This window comes from Cephus cinctus, unplaced genomic scaffold (assembly GCF_000341935.2).
Source record: "Cephus cinctus unplaced genomic scaffold, Ccin1 Ccin1_scaffold0564, whole genome shotgun sequence".
Classification (NCBI taxonomy): Eukaryota; Metazoa; Arthropoda; class Insecta; order Hymenoptera; family Cephidae; genus Cephus; species Cephus cinctus.
The window spans coordinates 50754-69582 of record NW_014333216.1 but is presented as its reverse complement, the minus strand read 5'-3'; the positions used below and the strand labels follow the sequence as shown (position 1 = coordinate 69582).

At 41.2% G+C, this 18829-nt stretch overlaps 4 protein-coding genes across 20 annotated transcripts in view; 3 read left to right on the top strand and 1 right to left on the bottom strand.

The window, feature by feature from the left end:
• The window catches only part of LOC107268515 (acetylgalactosaminyl-O-glycosyl-glycoprotein beta-1,3-N-acetylglucosaminyltransferase), a 17490-nt gene extending 7126 nt beyond the window's left edge, over positions 1-10364 (top strand). For 2 of the 6 annotated variants that reach the window (XM_015741350.2, XM_025085800.1), the window contains exons 2-4: positions 2066-2140; positions 4954-5538; positions 6810-10364. In XM_015741350.2, the coding sequence (XP_015596836.1) occupies positions 4980-5538; positions 6810-7303 (1053 nt within the window). In that variant the 5' untranslated portion in view covers positions 2066-2140; positions 4954-4979 and the 3' untranslated portion in view covers positions 7304-10364. Of the gene's footprint in view, positions 1-2065; positions 2141-4950; positions 5539-6809 lie in introns of all 6 variants that reach the window. The other 4 variants (XM_015741351.2, XM_025085801.1, XM_015741353.2 and 1 more) reach the window with 3 other exon arrangements.
• A 93-nt stretch (positions 10365-10457) lies between these two features.
• LOC107268428 lies at positions 10458-13601 on the bottom strand. Of its 6 annotated transcripts, XM_025085795.1 has the most exons (6): positions 13466-13601; positions 13189-13216; positions 13029-13116; positions 11569-12743; positions 11405-11503; positions 10458-11320 (listed from the first exon to the last, which is right to left on the bottom strand). In XM_025085795.1, the coding sequence occupies exons 4-6, from the start codon at positions 12622-12624 to the stop codon at positions 10700-10702; spliced, it is 1776 nt and encodes a 591-aa protein (XP_024941563.1). In that variant the 5' UTR covers positions 12625-12743; positions 13029-13116; positions 13189-13216; positions 13466-13601; the 3' UTR covers positions 10458-10699. The 6 variants fall into 6 exon arrangements, with proteins under 6 accessions (XP_024941563.1, XP_024941565.1, XP_024941566.1 ...); XM_025085797.1 differs by lacking the exon at positions 13189-13216 and having other exon boundaries at positions 13466-13598; XM_025085798.1 differs by lacking the exons at positions 13029-13116; positions 13189-13216; positions 13466-13601 and adding an exon at positions 12862-12970.
• Positions 11954-14841, top strand: LOC107268517. 6 transcript variants are annotated; one of them, XM_015741359.2, is made up of 2 exons: positions 11954-12001; positions 14032-14841. In XM_015741359.2, exon 2 carries the CDS (start codon positions 14051-14053, stop codon positions 14570-14572), a length of 522 nt encoding a protein of 173 aa, XP_015596845.1. In that variant the 5' UTR covers positions 11954-12001; positions 14032-14050; the 3' UTR covers positions 14573-14841. The 6 variants fall into 6 exon arrangements, with proteins under 6 accessions (XP_015596845.1, XP_024941571.1, XP_015596842.1 ...); XM_025085803.1 differs by having other exon boundaries at positions 11980-12001; positions 14035-14841; XM_015741356.2 differs by lacking the exon at positions 11954-12001 and adding an exon at positions 13191-13319.
• A 1257-nt stretch (positions 14842-16098) lies between these two features.
• Positions 16099-18829, top strand: part of LOC107268561 (brain tumor protein) — a 14846-nt gene continuing 12115 nt past the window's right edge. For both annotated transcript variants that reach the window (XM_015741472.2, XM_015741473.2), the window contains exons 1-5: positions 16099-16383; positions 16551-17303; positions 17390-17721; positions 17786-17990; positions 18072-18588. In XM_015741472.2, coding sequence (XP_015596958.1) covers positions 16644-17303; positions 17390-17721; positions 17786-17990; positions 18072-18588 — 1714 coding nt within the window. In that variant the 5' untranslated portion in view covers positions 16099-16383; positions 16551-16643. The remainder of the gene's footprint in view (positions 16384-16550; positions 17304-17389; positions 17722-17785; positions 17991-18071; positions 18589-18829) is intronic.

Below are 18829 nucleotides of genomic sequence, written 5' to 3'. Positions count from 1 at the left end.
CCAGCAACAAATATACCTATATATGTGTATAGGTAATGTGCTAGAGCTTCGTATAGGACTTTGCTAAAGAGCTGACTGTATGTACACCTATAAGCAGTTAAGTATGTATACACAAGTTGCTTCGCGCAATTAGATATACGTGAGAAGTACAAAGTGAAGGTAAGGTTTGGTTAGGTATATATACATATACAAGATTAGAACAAGAAGTTAACAGGTACTGATTGTGTTTGTCGTAATTATCATATATGCGCAATTGTTCAAGACCTACTGTAACAGGTTGCATATACGTAAAGTTTTGAATTAACAATGAAGTGACAAAAATAAATTATTTTTTACTCATAAATTCAACCACGTGAGAAAGTGACATTCGGCTCTCGATATCCAAGAGGTGGCGCCTTCGAACTGCATTCTGCTTCCCTGAAGCGGATAGTTACCATCGGATAAACTTTGGGCAAATTATCTCGCAGCTCAAATCCCTTCTGCTGCTAATTTCAAGTTCCGTGCTGAATATATACTGTGACATAATTTTTCGATTCACAGTCACAAGGCGGCTCAGGTTACCGATACAGATGATGTTCTCGATTTCTGGTTCTCTTCGGGTCGCCACCCTGCTCAGAAGCTACGCTCTCGGGTTGATTCGTACAGTTATGTCAAGGCTCTCGTAAGATTTCGATATTGTTTAGTTGAGATCGAGGTGCTCGAGTCTGCCGTGGGGAGATAGTCTCGACTTACCGAATTGCCCGACAGAGGAAACTACCCGACGGAGACGTCTCCACGAACCGGCAGAAGCCCGGGTGAGATACCGGCGCCCCGCTGGAGATGGGCAAAGGGCTGTACAGCGGGCGGAGTTATAGTTTTGATACGGTTAAGGGCAGGGAAGGAACCATCTGCTCGAGTTAAGGATGTGGTACCCAGCTGTCGCCCGATGCCCTGGGGAAACGGCCGTGGAGGATTTCCAAAGTTACGTACCGATTCGCTAAGGAACGCTCTCAATTTGGTTTAAAGGGACGATTCGAGGGAAATGGAAGAGCTATCGGCTATAAGGATCTCGAAAAATCAGAATGATTAGTTCTCGAATTTGACTATTGTCAAAGGAGTCTCTCTCGGGGCACCGACCGAGGTGTCACAACTGGCTCCCGCAACCCGTGCTATCTGTTGATAATTTTTCTAGTTGTTTTTCGATGGGTTCTAGCAAATTCTTGCTCCTGTAGTTCTCGCGTTGCTTTCGCGATATCCTTGAGTGTTCCGGAGGTGTGGTGCTGTTCCCTAGTGCAGTACCCAACTAAGTGTCCGCTCGATACAGTTCTCGGCCTTCACGGATTAGCTGCACCAGCTCCGGTGAGGACTCCCAATTTATTAATTGGTCAAGAATTTCGATTAGATAGTTCAGATTCGTTCTGCTACGTTCTCGATTCGTCCCTCTCTGTCTCTCGCACTATTTGCCTGACTCTTACTCCGACCCTCTCTACCTCAACCTAGCAGCTTGAGCGGTCGCGCATTTCCGTAACCGTCCACTCCCGTTCGTGCATCCAGTTGCGTTTACCGATTTTACGCGACCCCAAAGATCAGCACCTACGGTTGCGTTTCTCGATTTTACGCGTCCCCAAAAATCGACAGGATCCGTTAAGTTATCGTCTCTTCTGATAGGTTCGGTCAGAGCTTTTGTTTTGGTAGAGTTGGACCTGTTCCACCTCAACTCCCAGTTCATACTGGCTTGTCAGTTCCCGATGAAAAAAGAATTGGCTGACGCCCGCCTGACTTGCGGATGCATGAGCGAAGGGTGGACGGCAGAAGGTAACGTAGGTTAGTTTTCAGATTTTTTGCTATCGATGTCAAGTTAAGAAAGATACGTTGCAATACACGTTGCTGCAGTTGGAAATTTGTGGGAAGTAAACCGCCACTTATCACTGGACACCGTGCGATTAGCATTGCGTGATAGTAAATCATATTGCAGCGGAGCCTAAGTTCGCCGACGACGCCATTCTTCCATTCAAATTTACGCGCTCGTTTTACGAAGCTGCGTGAGTTTGGCAATCAATAAACTGTGTGTTATCGTTTGTTACAGATATACGTACCTGTGGACCTAACCTCAAAAATTGAACTCGATACAACTGGAAATCACGCGTTATATACGCACAACGTATGTATCTGTTAGTAATCGTAATTAATCAAAAAAAAATTTCGAACAGATATCTTGTATACATATACAGAATCAACAGATTCAAACGAATCGACCGAAGCTGGCAAAGGAGCAGCAAACTTCAGTTGGCTCGTTTGATCCGATTAATCATATATTATATATACACATATACACACACATTGTACGTGTAAGGTAATATCTGGGCGCGTAAATTCCAAGTTACACAATTTTTCATAAGCCATTATGACGACTTACCTAATTAGGGTAATAACCGTAGAATTAAATAAAACTAACCCCAACACCTCTTGTCAGTGATAACGATAACCAAGAACCGTCGGCTACTTAGGAAACGTACTCAGGCTGAGGGCGAACATGCATCAGCACTAGGAATTCGACCAATAACGTCGGCGGTTACCCTGCCGGGATCTAGAGGTTAATCAGGCTGTCGTGAACTGGCTTAACCTTGTTGCGTGACTAAATTTTCTCAAATCCCGATACTACATCGGCGACCTCTAACGGACAAGGTGATACAAGGTAACAATTCGTTCTATAGGTATAATATTGTTCGCTAGATAGGACTTTACAAATTTGATTTTCAAATTTACGCCATTTATGTTAGATCGTTAAACGTAACCTAACCTAAACCATTGGCGTAAATTGCTAATCAGAGTTCAACACGTAATTATTCATTGGTTGGTCGTTTAATCAAGGCGATGACGTGTCAGACACCGTTTAATGGCGATGGGTCCAGTGCTGTAATTATCGGTAACGCCCTATGGTAGATATATGTATATTCGTGGAAATAGCTAGAATGGTCGAAGTTGAAAAATCGTTTTTGATAACGATAACGACGTCTCGAAATGAAAGGGACCGGTTGCGTAATCTTCGTCGTAATTTTCCTCTGCGACGCTATGGTAAAGACGTAGATAGATCAGAGGGTGAATTCACGTGGTGAAATCGCAAGCGTCTACAATCCTATTAGCCATTACGTGGTAATTTATATTTTCATATTTCACATCGCTCTGGGATATCGTGTCCATGAGTTTAAATTCATCGAGTTCCGGTTTGGCTAAGTAGTTGAATTTTCGCGCCAAGTGAGTTCATCTTTGGATTTGATATGATCGATCGGGTTGTATCATGTTTGCAGATTCTTTATCGTCTTCAGCGTTTGTGTCTGTTTTGAATTATTGATGAAAAAGATTTGGGTAGGGGGGTGGAAACGGTGCCTGGTTTTCTGTCGATAAAGATAGGTTACGCAATATATTTATGTATCGTGCTCAAGTTCCTTATATTTTTCGTGCCTTATACAATTTTCTAACTTTACGATACACGTCGGGCGAAATCTCGTGGTTCGATCGATAAGACATTCTTATACGACTCTAATGCGTAACGTAAGTCCGTGGGTCTTTGGCTGTTGTAAAAAAAAAAGTTACGCGATTAATGTTCAAGGTCCTCTGTGCCAATTACCTGTGTTTCTCTGGAAGTTTATTGCGATAGCAAAGACTTTGTTTGGTGCTTTTATCGTGTATTTTCATCGGGTGTATTTCGACTTGGGAATTTCGTTACTAATTGTATCAGATAATTTCGTTGCACAGGGTAAACGGCCGAGTGATTGATTGGGTCCCAGATTGTGATGTCGATGGCATAATTTTGACAGCCATAAATGCAGGTTTTGTCGAATAATAATTCAATGACCGGCCAATTGAAAAGCGTTTTTCACATTATTGGAGGAACACGCCGTTTTAAATGAAATATTTTAGAATAGAAATTGACCAGTGAACAGTGCAACACGTGTCCCAGTGGGCTACGCAGCGGCAGTGCTAGACGGTGGGGAGTAGTTCCGACGTGCTACGTCGTTGTGAATTTTGTTCGTCGGGTAAGATTAAAACGACATAAAAATGGTGTCAACATCTTCAGTAGGAACCAGACTATCGATGAGATGAGAAATTGCTTAACTTTTCGTTAGATATTTGTGCAAATTCGCGGAACAATAAGTGCGTCAGATAATTCAGGTTGTGTCGTTGTGTTGTTGACCGTCGTTTGTATGAGGGTATTCGGAATTGGCGGACAGTGGGTACGCACAGGCGTTATAAAATGCGCAGGCGTCATAAATTGCGCCAAGGCGGTCATTCATCAGGTACGCGCAAGGATCACAAACTACGGCATGGGTGTTTCTCAACGGTCAGAAATCATGACCGCAGAGATGCGCTACTAAAACAATAATAAGTAATAGAGCTTAATTGTTTCACTTGCATAATAGGTGAATCACAACGGAAGGCTTTAACGCACGTGTTGAAACCTTTACTTTTCAGTTTGACTATACCACGCGTGAGTAAATAGCAAAAATCCGTCACGGCCGCTTTCTAGGGGTCGTTACCTGGGCTGTTTACCCTAATGCCAGTCGCCTTAGCGTGTATAAAAAGACGAAGTTTATAATTGCGAAGAAGGTACGTGTTGTTTTTCACAGATGGCGCCACCGTCGACCGAAGCTCTTCGCTTGGCTATACGAATACCAGCAGCAACGTCGCCTGTATCAGCGTCGTACAAGTTACGCTTGACTTCATTCGAAATCTGAGACTAGATTTTGAATTGTGATTATAATCAGCAACTGTGTCTAGAGCAAGATGCCTAACCTTAATTGACTCATTGTTCGACAACGTGTGAGACAGTTGCACTCGTAGCCGCGCTCGATACTCAATATGCCGAGTGTGTCTGTCAGTTCTTCAAATCCGTCGGCTAAGCTAACTTTACTTTCAAAGTTTACACGAGCCGCTGTGAGCGTTAACATATCTTTTTGATGTTTCTTTCAGCAGGAGTGGGATGAGTGGGCATCTTCAGCATGTTGGATAAGCGGCGACTCCACGCGCCCGGGTCGCCGCCATGCAGCCTTCTCTTCGTGGTAGCACTCACGATCACAGGATGCTTTTCCTTCTGGCTTCTCAACGGTTGCCCAGGTCCGCCGGTGCCGATATCAGCCAGCGCACCAGCCTCGGGTTACCTCCTGATATTGCCGCAGAACGCATCGGCCCTACCCCATCCTTACTCGATGAGCGAACTTCCGCCCGATGACGAGTCGACACTCATCGACATGAAGAACTTCCGGTTCACTTTGAATCACAATCCGTGCAATGGCAGCCAATCGCTGCTCTTGTTAGTCCTGGTGCACTCGGCTCCTGGGAACTTTCTCAAGCGCAAGGTGGTACGGGACACTTGGGGCAAAAGGACTCCAGCTGCTACCCTCTTGTTCCTCGTTGGCTTGTCCGAGCAGCATCAGGCACACTTGGAAGAGGAGGATAGAGTATACGGGGATCTTATTCAAGGAAATTTTCTTGACGCCTACAGGAATATGACCTATAAACACGTGATGGCGCTCAAGTGGGCTACTTATCACTGTCAAAGTGAGTTCACGCTCTTCTGTCACTTTCTCAATCAGCTTTAATCGTAACGACTGAATTTTATTTACCGTGTCGTTCGTAAAAAAAATTTATTTTCCTGCACAACTGTGTCTGATTGTCAGTTACACGATCACGGGAAATCTGAAATGGCTGATGCGTCCTTAATTCAAATAAAAGTATTGCGGGGTGCGGAGTGTCATATTTAATCACCGAATGGGATCCATTTTGATATAAGTTTCTTTGCCAGAGACTCGATGATACATTCCGGGAATAATGCGCAGCAACTAAAGTCACTCTTATCCATCGACGAATTTATTCGAAAAAAAGAACACGTACAATTTGATTTCCCGTTGTTCGAAAATCAATAGATTCACACCTGACGTCAGTGTAATAGCCGATACTAGTTATAAAAAATTTACAAATACGATTTTAGCCTTGGTCCGACAAGCAATTCAAAAATTGGGCGCTTGTTCGTATTAAAAATTTTCTAAATAACACGTTTACAATCTTCTTCTCGTCCCTCATTCAAAGTAGCGCGACAGCATGATGTCTGTATGAGCATTGTAACTTCTTCAGCATATTTGAATTACCCGCCTAATCTTTGTTTTATCAACACAGTAACCAAAGGATCCCGTTTACCGCGTCAAAGCTTCATTCAATATGAACTCTAAGCCGACGTGTAACCCAACTGTGACCCAACTGTGACCCGACCCAGTTGTTCGTTACTCGAACCATGGCGTACAGGTTACTTTACACTAGATCAACTTACAGTACGTCAAACTTGATCCACAAAGGCCAACCTATAGAGTCGTACACGTAAATTTAATGACATTGGTTCACCTACACGAACGTTTACAGTCGGTTCAATTTATGTCAGCCATTATACAAAGAGAAACGCCCACTTTTTTGTCTTTATCAACGCAATCCAATTTGATCCTCCGTTAAAAGTACACCGTACCAGAAATAAGCAATCGAATTGAACAACAAGCGGATATTTGAGTGTCAGACTTTTTTTTTCTAATGAATACGCGCGTGATTCGTCGTATCGTCAGGAAACAATAATCCCTTAAAAATAAATAAACTTTATCAAATATATGAATAATAATGTATAACCAGTATAACAATAACAATTCAATTATTTGTATCGCAATTGACTCGCCACGTAATACGAGTGCACCCGTGATAACAGCCAAGGATAAGGAGAGGGAATGCAAGTTTACCAATAAAAATCATTTGTCTCTTTCAATCAGTAACAACGAGATAATTCTGCCCAGGTGCTAAATACGTGTTGAAGCTAGACGACGACGTCTTCGTTCACATGCCTGCGATGCTCGACTTCCTGATCCATGAATTCTCACCCTGGGGTGCCAGACGACTCATCCTCTGCGATCCTCTGCCATCGGCCGTAGTCAAGAGGTCCTGGCGCTCCAAGTGGCGTGTATCGCCCCTGGAATATCCCGGACGACATTATCCGGCGTACTGCGCCGGTTGGGCGATACTCTACTCGCCGGACACGGTGTTCCTGCTGTACCGGGAGGCGCAGAAGGAACCCTACTTCTGGATCGACGATGTTCACATCACGGGAACCTTGGCCAGGAAGGTCAATCTCACTCAGGCATCTCTACACTCATTGGTGCTAACCGCGGAGACCATGGAGGAGGTCCTGCAGAACCCAAAATCTCGCAGGGAGTTTCTATTTGGACCACCGGATCTGACTGAGGACGCCATAAGAGCGTTGTACAGTCTGATTACAACTAGTCTGGCCTAAGTGTGTTGGGAGAAGAGAAGATTGTCGTTTAGCAATTGTTATATAATACTTTGATACGGCGTTTCCGTAGTTTTATCGGTGGTCATGCGATTTGATCACTCCCTCTTTGTTTTTGTATGCTCGTTCTCCCTTTGATGTATTTCAAGTAATTTAGGACTCATTGGAAAACTGTTTACTGCCCGGGAAAGTTAATAGGTGAGCTTAGTTTTATTTCTCGTTCTTGCAGGATCGTTGGCACGATCGTTCCTTTTATTGGCAGTAAACAAGAGCAATGAGTTTCAGAGATTATTTTTGTACTGTTCAATTCTTTTTTTTTTTTTTAATACACTCATATTCTTTTTTTATTTATTGCCGTAATTCATTAAACGAAATTTATCTGAAGTTTCGTTAATGGTGGCTCTCGGGAATTAAAAGAAAAAGTTTGACATCGATATCGAAATTTATTGAATGTCATATAAACTGTGTCAATACTCGAATGCCTGCACAATAGGAAATTAATTCGTACACTGATTGTACACTGATCATTATTACTGTCCAGCTTGTCGACGCAGTGCGGTGAGACAAGAGAGGAGAGTGGGTGGTGACTGTCGATCTACCTGCATACGTGCGTGCAACGCAGCTTTCGCAAAGCACAAGTGTAAGCGAGACGGCAATAGTATCCCTGAGTTGCACCTGGGAGCTTGGTGGGGCATTAACGCTAGCTAGTCTGGGCAACAGCATAGGAGAAGAAGATGCCCCACCAAGCTCCCAGATGCAACTCAGGGATGGTATTGCCGTCTCGCTTACAGTCGTGCTTTGCGAAAAGGACGCACCGTGCGACGCTTTGGCTTCTCTCTCGCACCATAACGCTCGCTGCATTGCACGCACGTATCCTGGTAGATCGACAGTCACCACCCACTCTCCCCTCTTGCCTCACCGCACTGCGTCGACAAGCTGGACAGCATTAATGACGCTTGGTCGGACACTATCTCTCTTTCTCGCACCAACGCTGTGTGACGAGGATGGGTAATCAAAAAGTCTATCTCATTCGCACCGGCGAGAGTCGCGCAGCTCCTTCTCGTTCCTTATGTGCTACTAGCTTTTCTCGTCTTACAGCGTTACTCTGAGAGAGAGAGAGAGAGAGAAAGAGAGAGAGAGAGAGAGAGAGAGAGAGAGAGAGAGAGAGAGAGAGCGCGCGTGCGTCCAGACACGGGTAGTCTTCCACCGAGCTCCCTATTGCGCATGAGGGGCCTTGTTGCCGTCTCACTTATACTCGTGCTGTGCAACAAGGACGCACCGAGCGACGAGCTGGCGTCTCGCTCGCACACTAGTGCTTTCTGCGTTCCACGCACAGGCCGAGGTAGGTGAGCAGGCACCGCCCAATCTACTCTCTTACCTCACCGCACCGCGCCCACCGTTGTCTCCATTATTGAGGTTCAGTGTACATATGGTTTATTATAATTCTTAAAAATGTATAAAATTACATGTTATACAATTTTACTTTTAACTTTATTACATTACTGCCTTTCTTTTAATTTCTTATTCCCTTGCGATGCCTTCACCTTCATTTCCACCTCGTTCTTCGCTGAAATTATTGATACAGTTGTACGCGAAACCGCATTCCGGATGATATTTTTTGAATTTTTTCCCTCTGTTGCGATTTAGTCAAAGATTTTATTCGTCACCTGTTAATTCGTGCGCGAGAAAAGTCACAACGAAGGCGAAAATCGATGACGAAAACAATTGCCTGTGAAAAAGTGATGGGTACACAATTGTTACCAGCTATTGTATAAATTTATAAATTCATCTTCTATATTTCCTACGGTAGATAGATATAAATAATTGATAAAGCAAAGTACTGCAGAGACGGTAGAATAAAAGTTGAATAATTTTCATCCGCTCATAACTTCTTGACAGTTCGATATTTCGAAAGTTCCCCTTTTACATAGAAATTCATTAAACAGATAACAACAAAGTAATATATAAGCTCGACGCATGAATGCAAAAATAAATACGTGGGCCAAAGAAAAAAAATGCTTTTACGATCATCACACTGCAGTTAGATTTTCGTATTCGATTAATTAAGCGCTTTTTTTAAATAATACAATAGTATTTCCTTTTCGTTGAATTCCGATTATAAAAATTTTACTTATAAGACAAAATTACGTTTATACACGCGTATGCGACTTCGTATTCGATATGATCAGGTAAAATATTTAATTGATTCGAAGACGACTGCGAAACATGATAAGAAACTTTATAAAATCGTAAATTCTTATCTCTTTTTCGCAATTACGAAATCGATATATCTGAACACTTTTGTGACCTATGTCTACATGTATGCATATTTATACCGTTTAGAAAAATTGTACGTGAATATATTGTTGACAAGATTCAGCATTGAATTATGCTACGATAACGTGACGATATATCATGCCACTGTATTGTCACGAGAAATATATTATCACAGAATTGTATGTCTGGTCACAGATAGGAGGGCACCCACGCCTAAGGATATTTATAATTATCAAATTTACCTCTCCTATCTCATTAGGATATAAACTGACTAGTCTACGATGTTGGTGCAGAAGTCTCCCTTGAGAAGTTTGGGCTTAGCCCTAGCTAAGCCAGGAGTCGAGTGATAGTTGTTAGCTCTTGGAGCTCGAAGACCAAAAATTAGCTAGGTAAAGTACAAGTACTAAAAAATTAATATTTATTTCAGATTTGAAACGAGATAAAGTATCAGTGTTATTCAACAAAACTGTTCTAAGCATAAAAGAGGAATAAATTGATGGCAGAGGTATAGGATTAACGTTAATTAACTTGACGTCATATATGTAAACTGAGATTGATACATGTATTTTCGTATTGTTTCCTTTGACGCACGCTCACTGTTAAAAAATCTAGGAGTAAAAGGCATACGTCGGATGTTCGATTTCTCGTGCTTTTTATAAATGACAATGCATCATTTACGATTCTAAACGCGTAATAGCACATCGTCAATCCGAATTAATCATTGTAAACGATTTGGAATATCAAAAAGTTTATCGCCCTGAGTTCTTTCAATAAATGTGAAACCTAATTTGACACTCGCAGTACGTTTTTGTTTGGTTACTGTCCTATGGTTCTATATTTTTTGTCCTTTTATATGGAAATTTCATCTAATTGACCGCAATCATATATTATAATAAGTATAATTACAAAGTTCAGAAACAATTGTTTGGCATTGAAATCACCAAAGTTATATATACATACAATTCAGCTGGTCTCTACCATATGTGTATGTTATATTATCTTGGGAAGGTGCGTACATTAAACATTAGTGGGCGGCACTATCAACACTATTCCATGAGATGACACGTGCGCTACATGTCCTTTGGGGTAGCAATGAGAATAATGATTTCAATTATTGAATTATCACTTGAGTAGATTACTCCAGGAGAAGAGTTTTCTACGGGTTGATGTTTCATTAGGTGCGGTACCAGTTGCAATTGGATCTGGATAGTCGGATCTATAATGTGATGGTCCAGTTGATATTGAAGGTCCTGGACGTGTCCCGTATCTCTTAGTTTCTATAGAGTGTCTTGTATTCTTCAAATATCTATTTCCGGTGTCTCGACTGGAATTACCAAGTCTCTTCGTCAGGGGATCCTGCGTTCTCGTTATCTTTTCAAAAGATCTTGAACTTTCTTTACGACGTTCTAGAAGACTCTTATTCAAGGATTCCCTAGTACCTGTGTCGTGACTCTTTGTCGAGCTGTAACTGCTATGAGGTTGAACATATGACCTTGACATAAATCTTGACGAACCTTTCGTGCCAGGTGTGACTTGGCGCGGAGGGGTATACACTCCTGGTACTGGTACAGGTTGAGAAATTTCACGTCGACCAGAAAGAGACGTTGACAACATCGTTGGTATTGATTTTTTATTTTTTTCTTCATTCTGCATTTCAACTTCTAGTTCAGTCAATGGGACCAACTGCATCAGCTCCATGATTCTCAATCTTGCACTGTGCAGTTCCTTGAGCTGTTCTATTGACTGGAAGGATCAGTGAAATTTGAATGACGTGACTTAGTTAATTATTAATACATAACTTATGGTTTTAATTAAACGAATAATTACCTCTTTGCACAAATTGCTGTTCATTTGAGACAAGTGGTTGAAACGTGTCATAAGATAATTATAATTCGTTTGAATCTGATCCAGTTTCTTCTCATATATCTATAAGTAAAAACATCATAGATAGGATGATACATTACGTTAGATACTTCAGATAAATAATTTACCTGATTGCGAACGATTGCGATAATAAGGTGTCTCTGCAATACCACGTGAGACCGCTGCTCCAAGATTGTCAATATTTTTGCCCTATCGATATCTTCCACTTTAATAACCTCTTTTGGAAAAGCCAATGCATCGTCAAGCAAACCCAATTGTCCTCTTTGTATCTTGACACTCGTTTCATCTGGACCAAGTTGAAAGTCTGCCGGCTCTACTTGAGTTGCGACAGTCTTATCCGTGGTATTATTTCGAAATTTAATCCTATCGATTATTTCTGAAACGATGGCAGCAACAGTAATCGATTCACAGGGTAAATCTGTATTGTTACCGGCTGTCGGTAAGAGTTCAATAAAAGCAGAATCACAAGCAGGTTCAGCTTTATGTAATCTAGAGGCAGACTCGTCCAGAAGATGTTCCTGGAGTTCATTCCTGATTTTCGTAAGCTCGTCAAACTGCTTCTTTAACTTTTTTACAAGCTTATGACTCGTCGTAGCGTCCTTTTCCAATTTCTGAATCCTATTAAAACTTTCTACTTTTTCTCGTTGAAGTTTCGTGACGTCAACCTCTTCCTCAACAATGTATTTTCTTTCTGTTCTTGTTGCGTCAACATTGTCAACATTAATTCGGGCCAGCATATTTGTTCCTTTGTTCCGTATGGTATCCAATACATTCCAAAGTTCGTCGTCTTCCTTGTTTACGGAAGGTGATGACCTTGGGACGCCTAAAGAAGCACGACCCTTCGATAACGTTTGTATTTCGAATTCTAAGTCCTGAACAGAATTATCGTTCCTCAAATAATCGCCCTGAGAATTTCTACGACTCCTTGGCGTGGAAGACAACGCCTGAGCGTCCCTGGACTCATTTATTTTGACGTTTTCATTATTACCTCTGCTGACCTTCTGCGAAGATGGAGTCACAGGTACTGAAGAGACATACAGCTGTTCCGATGACAATGAAATTGATGGAGCCGAAGAAGATCTAACTAATGACGTCGTTTTTGGTATTTGATGTCGCGAGCTAGGAAATGAAACGACCAGGAGATGTCGGAACTCGTTGAACATTTTGATCTCACTCCGAGATTTTTGTAGAGCACTTTGAAATCTGGTTTGCGTCGCAAGGAACTATTGATGTTGATTATGTTGAGAGTCTACTTTGCTCATGTTGCTGCTTCCTGGTATACCTTACATTGGATACAATGTTGACAAAAAAATCATGGACGTATTAATGATTATTTTTGTATTCATCGGTGTTTTGGTTAATTTAATCAATCTATTTCAATACCTCTGACATTTACTGACCGTTATTCATATTACTGTCACGTGTTTGATTCTGTTTTGGTATCAATGTTTTTTTGGTATTCGATGTGCAATAGACTGTGTTATGTTAGGTCACGTTTATTAGTGTTTTAATGAACACTTGATAGTCGTATTATTGTTAATGATATGAAGAGAAAAAAAAAACTTACGATAAATGTAACAGTAAAGTATCCTTGTATTTATGCAGGCACAAAATTTCACAACTTATTGCTGTTGTTGTCTGGTAACGAGGTCCACCTAGTGAAGGTCGTTAATATTTTGATAAGTCACGTGATATTCAGCGCTTAGAATAAAATCGGTACAAATTACGTTTTGTTTACGTCACCGCTTCCTAAGTCTGAAATTCACATAAATAATTTACAGCGAAGTGCAAAGTGGAGTTTGACCTTTTGAACTTCATAGAAACAGTGCGCGTGGCTATGGTCAATTTGACTTTCAGGGTGAATATTTTTTTAATGAATTTGTAGTTGTATTTACACCATGCACATTTTCGTGTATCGGCTTCAATTTCTTAATACATTAAACTTTAAGAAGAAGACAGAGAAAGTTTTTTCAAGTATTTTGAGACAAAAAGTATTGCACTTACACATATGCACGTTTTTAGATTCTTCTTGTTTTTCAAACCTGTCGACTCGCGCGCCATGATTATATTACCAATAGCATCGTTCGGATCTCTAGTCGTCTTTGTTTTTTTTTCGGAAATAACGAAACGGGTTTTCAACAATATAATTTTTAGTTATTGCTTTAAGTAATTTGTCCTCATTACGCTGCTAGAAAAGGATTTATTAGTGGCAAAAAGCACTTTTTAACTATATCTAATAAGCAAAATACGTTCACTACAAATTTAAGCTTACACGTTGGTACGCATGGAATAGTTTGATGTTTCAAATGTTTCACTTTGCTTGACTTTGCTGCTCGCGTTGTTTGGCAAATTTTTCATGAATAGGTTCCATCCAAAATCTTTAACGAGGTGAGAACGATATTTTTTTCGAAGTAATAAGATAGCAATGTGTTTATTTTAGAATACTATAGTCAGTCCATGAGTTCAATGTGTATTTTTAAAAAATCGAAAATGGGGAAGGTCTCAATTATTAACAAACTTATTCCTGACTATAAATGATGGAATCTAATTATTCTTTTATTGCTTTTCAGAAGGATTTACATATCTACAATGTCGAGTGGTACCAAAACAGCACAACTTAAAGGGAATATCAATTTCGCATCACCTTCCATCAGTTCACCAGAAACACAACCATGTCCTGCTATCAAGAACTGTAATTCAACTTCATCTTGTACATCAACCCTCAATTTACGATTCTCAACACCACAAGTGTCTCCTGCAAAGTTTATTCCAACTTTATCTTCTTCACCTACAGTCGCTCCATCCTTCTCAAAATTACAGACACCTACTGGTCCTATTGCAATGTTTGCAGAATTAAATAATGGAACCACATCACAGGATAGAGATGTAAAACGAAAAAGGGAAGAAGATGACAAAAAATGTGTGGATACAGGAAATTCGATGAGTCCTAATACTGTTTCTAATTCATTATCCTTGGTCAGGGAGTCATTCATCGATGGTTACAATTTTGCTCTACAAGAATGTCTGAAGTTTGTTCCAAAGCGCAACAAGACTCAGTGCATTATTGAGATGCTGCAAGTTCTCCAAAAATATGAAAAACATGATGAATAAAGACTTAGATTCAATATCTAAAGAAGAAGTTACTACATTTGATGCGTGGATCTGGGTTCCTTGCATAGTTGGATGTAGTATGAAATAGGTTCTGTTTCAGTGAAGTACTTTATTTGGTACTTACACCCAGGTACATTATAAATGTACAATGACTGTATTCCATTCATAATCTATTTAAGGAAAAAGATTTTTTTTATTTACCATATAACTTTAAGTTCTGTATTACTTCCAAGGTAGAATAAATTTGACAAACCTGGTTTAAAAACATATTACTGTGCAAAGTTCTGTACACATTGGATCTTAACAAATCCATCTATTTTCGCTGTATTATCGATGGTTATGTTGAAATCTTTTAATGTAAGTACGCATTACATTCCTAATACAATATTAGACAACTTGTGGTATATAGGTACAGTTCAATTCACAAAGAATATAATTTTTATTTGGACTGCCAACTATTCATCATAGTCGATAAGTCATTAGTCAGTTAAAACATCCCGTGTAATAAATTCAAACGAAGGAAATAAATAATCTGATAATAAGTTGGCTGCTCTTATGATTATTTTTAGTAGCTGCACAAATATGAATTAATAAGGTAAACTTATCGAACCTCTCGATTGTTGTGAAAAAAATAATAAGAATTCAAGTTTTCCTTGCTCTACTAAATGTTACGTGAATTACGTCAAGATTTTATTTCATCTTTGAAATAAATATAATTGTATTGAAATTCTTAAATATGTTGGTAACACAGCACACTGCGATTATTCTGGAATGTATGAAGTCCACTGAAACAGAGATGAGTGGGTTTATTCAACTGCTTACTATTATCGTTTCGCTTACTTTACATATAAGCAGAATAATATGAAGATGCACTCCAGTTAAGAACTTTCGCGCCACTCTTCTCCACGTGGACGAACAAAAGAGAATAAAAAAAACTTTGGGCAACCTAGAAAAGTTAAAAGAGAGAAACCTTGACAGGTTATTGACTCAGCTACGATGCTCGTTTAATACTAAATTCAATTTATTATAGATATTTATCTATGATATTTCAAAATTTCTCTTTGAACTGTTCTCGGTCGTTTCATTTACCAACGAATTTCGCCATTCATTTTTTAATGTTCATTTTCGGCATGATAAGAGGTAAAGAGTGAAAACCAATATTTTTATGCATTTTTTATAACTTTGAAATTTATTTGAATATACACATTTGTTTGCGCATTATGTCCATACAAATGTTTAGGGTTCGGTTGGACGGAAGACCTTGCTGCCCCGCCTGTTTGTCAAGAACGGTTTGTGAGGGGCGGCAACATTTTTCCCACCACCGAGCAATCCATTCATTTTCGCTGACTGCAATATCGGCTGGAACGATGATCATGACCCGCGCGGCTACGCGAAATCTGTAACATCGACAGAGGCGATGATCACGAAATCCTACTCCCGGACTCGCCGCTACGATTTAGTGCCATGCTTTTGGTATCGCCTAAAACCGGAGCGTTGTGCATCTCCCCACTCATCTCTGAGTCTGTTTCTAGAGTTATCCTTCTAAGTCAGTTTTATTCGATGTTCTACATATCGTGAGCGACATCTAACGCTTGACCAATAAAATTTAAGCGTTACTTGACGAACCAATGGGATTCGAAAACCACGAATAGCTTGGAATGCATCCCTGCGCTCAATAATGGTTATTAGTATCATTGGCACGAGAGTCGAAAAGTTGATTGTATTAAAAATTAAACTCTAACATGGCAGTGCTGGGCATGGCGAATTGTACGAAAGCCATGCAATAAATATGGTCGCGGTCTGGAATTAAGGTAAGCCTTAGTATGAGTCCTGGATCAGCCAAGAAAAAGTCTGTATGCAGTACTTGAATCACCCTCAAGAACCGTCATGAGGCATTCTTCGTTTGTCTTATCCGTCTTTTGTTGCTCTTGATTATCATGTGTTTTGTGTGGCGTCTTATTTATCCGTCTTATTCCAGGCTTCCCAGTCTAGCTTAAAGTAAACCTCGACGATATTGTCCTAAATTCAAACAAGCCTCCACAGTTCTATAAGTTATCCTTAACAAGAAGCCATGGCATCTACGATGGCCGTGCCAGCCGGTTCGGTTAGTGGCGATGATGCTGAAAACGACTTTGAAGAACGTGGCGCCACTTTTTCTGGAAGTCCTGGGTATGCAGGGAGTCCTTCGTACGGTGTACCTGGAGATGCTCTTGAAGAATCAATCCGTTCTGCTGGCGAAGCTGGTGAACAGGAATGTGCTGTATGCTGTAGCAAACTTTGTGCACCGAGAGTTCTCTCCTGTCTACATGTCTTCTGCGAGGCTTGCCTCGATAAACTCCTTATCGATGAGGCTGGTGATTCCAAGCTGGCCTCAGTGCTCAATTGTCCCTTATGTCGACAAGAGACCAACGTTGGCGCAAAAGGCGCTGCATCTCTTGCTGTTGACTATGTCCTGACCAATATTCTGGATATGTCTGCCATTGAGAACATGGCTGTTCTCTGTACCTCGTGTAAAGCCAAGGAAAATGCTGTTGCAAGGTGCTCGGACTGCGCCAATTTTCTCTGCCCCAATTGCAATACAGCACACCAATTCATGAGATGTTTTGAGAGTCACAAAGTCGTTGCTTTTGAAGATCTCAAAAGATCTAACGAAAGAATACCAATCCACAAGCCGATATTCTGCACCTGCCATCCAGCTGAGAATATGAAGTTCTTTTGTTATACGTGCCAGGTATGATACAATTTGGTGTCTACGTAAATGGAACTTTGGGAAGCTGTATAGGTTGTTTTAAGTCTCTAATTTTTACCACTTTGCAGGAACCAATTTGCAACGAGTGTCTTCTCGTCGAACACAAAGCACCAGATCATCAGTACGAGCGTCTTTCCGACGCCGAACCAAGACAAAAGGAAGAACTGGCAGGTCTGATGGCAGAGAGTAAAGCCAGAATTGCTGATTGTGACCAGGCATCCTCTCAGCTGGAGAATGCCCTGAGCGAGCTGCAGGTGCAGCACGACCAAGCCAAGGACCTCATTGTCGAAACCTTCCAGAGTTACAAGGCCGTCCTAGAGAAGTGCCGCGACAGTGCTCTGGAAGATCTCGAGAAGTTGCATTCAGAACGAGAACTTGAAATCATGGACACCTTCCACAGGTAAGTCGAACTTTTTCCAATTCCCTACAAAACCATAATTCACAAAAAAATTCTTGTCTCCCAGTGTGGAGAAGACCGTGGAGAAGATCGAAGATGCTTGTCGATTTACCAGTCGCCTCCTGGAACACGGTGACGCCGTAGAGATCCTCGCTCTGCGTCGTGTTGTAGGGACACAATTAATCAATCTCATCAAGAACACGCCAAAGCCAAATGTCACATTCTCCATCGAATTTCAAACAGACTACAATCACTTTGAGAAAACCGTCAAGGTTTGTGATAACAGACTTCAGGATCCCTCCTACAAGGAAAGCTCAAACTATATTCGTTTGTACACTTCGTTTTCTTTTCAGGAAGCTTTTGGCAAGTTCAGGACAGAGAATACCTCAGCTTCAAAAGCTCCACAAGAGTTGCTGCCTGCAGTGCAACCAATACCCCCAGTACAGCCTACTGTCCAGATACCAGTACACACCTCAATAGGATGTGCAGGGTCCCTGAGCACCAGCTCACCGATTTCCCTTCCTGCGTCAATGCAATCCTCTTTTGAAGGTGAACCTTCCTTTGTAATACCACCAACATCCAGCCCTCAGAATGTTCCTCCACCACCGCCACCTGTCTCTCTTCCCCCAGCTGCTCAGATCCACGGTCTGACAAGCATCCAGGAGTACAACCTTCAGCAACTTGCGAGCCTTGCAGAGAAGGTCGACATGGTTGGCGACAGTGCGGTCGGCGTGGAGCCTACTTCCAATCCCAGCCCTACCCCGTCTTTTACCTTGGCCGACCTCTTCGCCGGCGACCTCAGTTCAACCAGTCACGCAATGAATAACCTTCAGGCTCTTGCGAAACTGGGGAACACGCTGGGAAATCAAGGTCAGTACTTCAAACATTTACTAGTAACACTCACTAGTAAACTATTGCGTAGTGATAACGTAATATTTATCCTCGATAAAAGCAGTATTTTCTTATCGTTCATGTATTTAAAACGCGTTCAAAATTATAATTACACATATACCATACAGTCGAACCTCTCTATAAGCCATAACTTCCTACTACGCTATTTACTCCTGAGCGGTATTAGAACCGCGTTAACTACCCCCCCCCCCCCCCCCCC